Here is a 2,604-nt window from a genome sequence, read left to right on the forward strand (position 1 = left end):
GGGGGGGGGGGGGGGGGCGCAGGTTCCTGAAGGTTCCATATCTACCACTGCCCCTCCTAGGTTCACAATTCCCACATGTCCCCAACTTCAAGTCGCCATTATTTCTCCTGGGCACCCTAGGCCACTACCTACCCCACCCCCCACCTCCCCAGCTCCGGTGGCCTTCCCGGGAAGGCTCTCTGCCTCAGGTCCCCACCCTCCACCTCTGGTCGTCCTTCCCGGGGCGCACCTCGTCTGCCTCAACTCTCCTCCTCTGAGTTCCTCCGCATTGTTTCCCTTCTCAATTTTAGGTTGTCCTCTTTGAGGTCGCCGATCCCCCGACCTCAGAGCGCCCCCTCTTAGGCCCCTGCTGGTTCCCGGTCCCTCAGCCCCTCGAGTCCTGCTACCTCGAAAACTGGTCTGCAGCAGGGGGTCACTGAAGCCAATGTGCTTTAGGAAGGCGCACACCTGCTCCGGGTCCCAGGTCTGGTGGTTGGGGTGAAGTTCGGGGTTCTGGGATGGCTCTGCAGCTGCGGTATGGATGTTTGGTGGGGTTCCTGGGCTGCCATTGCATCGGGACCGCTTGAAGGGACGCTCCGAGTCAGCGCGCTGCATGGTTACAACCTGTGCCCAGGCCAGCACAGGTAAGAACCGCGGCGCCCGACCCGCGCGCACACGCACTGACTGCTGGGCCCAATAGGAGAGTACGCTCAGTTTAGCCTACCAACTGGGCCCCCGCACAGGCGCACTGAGCTGCATAGCCAGACAAACGGCCAGACGCGCAGGCGCACTGTTAATCCAGTCGTTTTGGAATCAGCCAAGGAGTGTAAATAAGGGGAAAGGCTAGACGTTGGTGGCACTGGGAGCCCATGGTGGGAGTCTGGTCACAATTCTGGAGCGGCGGCTCTTTCGGTGAGTTGAGAACCTCCGTCCTGCAAATGAATCACTCAGGCTTCCCCTTGCCTGCATTTCAGATGCCCCCATTACTCAGAATGGATCCGACAGCAACTATTTTTTTTAACTAAAATCTAAAAGGCTATCTGACTGCCAACCTTTGCAATGAAGAGGGAAAAATGGGCAAAGGGCTGAAATGAAGACCCTGGAATGATTTATAATCTGATGTAAGCATTTCAGGCATTTCAGTAGTTCCAGAGTGAACTTTGGGACTGCGTGTCTATCCATGAAACCCTCTCTTCAAGTTTCTATAAAGGAACTGATATAAAATGTCTACTCTTCAAATGGAGACAAATTCCTGGAAAAGAGAGCTCTCAACTCCTCTTCACACCAACACGCTGTCCAGAGGACGGGAAGTGGTGAATCTGATTTCTTAAAATTTACCTCCAAGACTGGCTTACAAGTTTTCAAGAGGGAGCTTAGTTTAGTTTCAGAGGGGGCGCTGGGGGTGGGGGCGGGGAGGGAGGGAAGGTAGAATCTCCACTGAGTGGTTTCCAACCTGTCTAGACAGGGCTGGTGAAAGGAGATGGGAATAAGACTCTTGTGGTTCAATAGTGAATAATTACTATCAGGACTGATTGTGAATGTTGCAAATGTAAAGGTAGACGTTTTGTAACAAAAGTAGGGTAGTGGTTGATATTGCGCACAGGACCCTGGGACTATCAAGGGAGAAAAGCGGTGTGTGGGACCCTATCCAGAGAAGCAGCGATGTGGGGGAAGGAGAGATGGAACGGCTGGGGAACTCTAGACTCAGCTGGTGGCTGAGGGGCAGGTTTGCAGGGTTTGGTTGTTCAAATGGTTGTATATTCCTGAGTACTTTGGTGTACATCCAAAAAAAACACACAAACAAATAAAAACAAACCTAGGGAATGGAAGCAAATGCTGTTGAATGATGATGCATGGAGGGGATTATAATCATTGCAATGAAACGAAATCCGATAGGATGACTGTAAAGCTGATGTTCTCCCATGTAAACTATCACTCAATTCACAATAAAAACTTAAAAAAAAAATTACCTCCAAGGACTTTAGTTGTTGTTAAGTGCCATCAAGTCAATTCTGACTCATAATGACCCTGTCTAGGGTATCCAAGAAGCAGCTGGTGAGTTTGAACCACTGACCTTGTAGTTCAAATTGACCTTGCAATTCCGTGCTTATCCTGCAGCACCACAACACTAGTTTTCCTCCAAGGACTTTTGTTGTTGTTACTGTTTAGTGCAGTTGAGTCGGTTCCAACTCACAGCCACCTTGTATAGGGTTTCTGAGAAGCGTTTGGTGGATTTGAACTGCCAACCTGTGGTTAATAGTCCAATGCTTATCCTATAGCACCATACCAGTACTCCATTATTATTAATAGTCATAATAATGAACAGGATAAGGTAAAAACATTCACTGCCCTTTCTGCCCAGGAGACAAACTAAAATGTTAATCAGGTTACTGAGTGGAACCAATCCTCTGGTTTCCCTCCTGTCTTCAAACAGGTCCGCAATCTAACCCTGCCCTGATTCTGACCCCATATAAGTCTGCACTGCCCTGCATTCTGCACTCAGAATCTGGAGAAGCTAGCTCAGCTGAGTCAGCAGGCTTAATAAAATCTGAAACTCTGCTTCACCTCTCCGAGTGGCCTCGGTTTCTTCGATGACAGATCAAGAGTTGCTGTGACAATCTTGAA

The 2,604-nt window shown here is 49.7% G+C and overlaps 1 protein-coding gene across 1 annotated transcript in view; it reads right to left on the reverse strand.

The window, feature by feature from the left end:
• The window catches only part of SAMHD1 (SAM domain and HD domain 1), a 68,156-nt gene extending 67,562 nt beyond the window's left edge, over window positions 1–594 (reverse strand). Inside the window, exon 1 of the mRNA XM_006875733.1 lies at window positions 387–594. Within this exon, the coding sequence (XP_006875795.1) occupies window positions 387–594 (208 nt within the window). The remainder of the gene's footprint in view (window positions 1–386) is intronic.
• Window positions 595–2,604: the final 2,010 nt, after the last annotated feature.

This window comes from Chrysochloris asiatica, unplaced genomic scaffold (assembly GCF_000296735.1).
Source record: "Chrysochloris asiatica unplaced genomic scaffold, ChrAsi1.0 scaffold00337, whole genome shotgun sequence".
Taxonomy (NCBI): Eukaryota; Metazoa; Chordata; class Mammalia; order Afrosoricida; family Chrysochloridae; genus Chrysochloris; species Chrysochloris asiatica.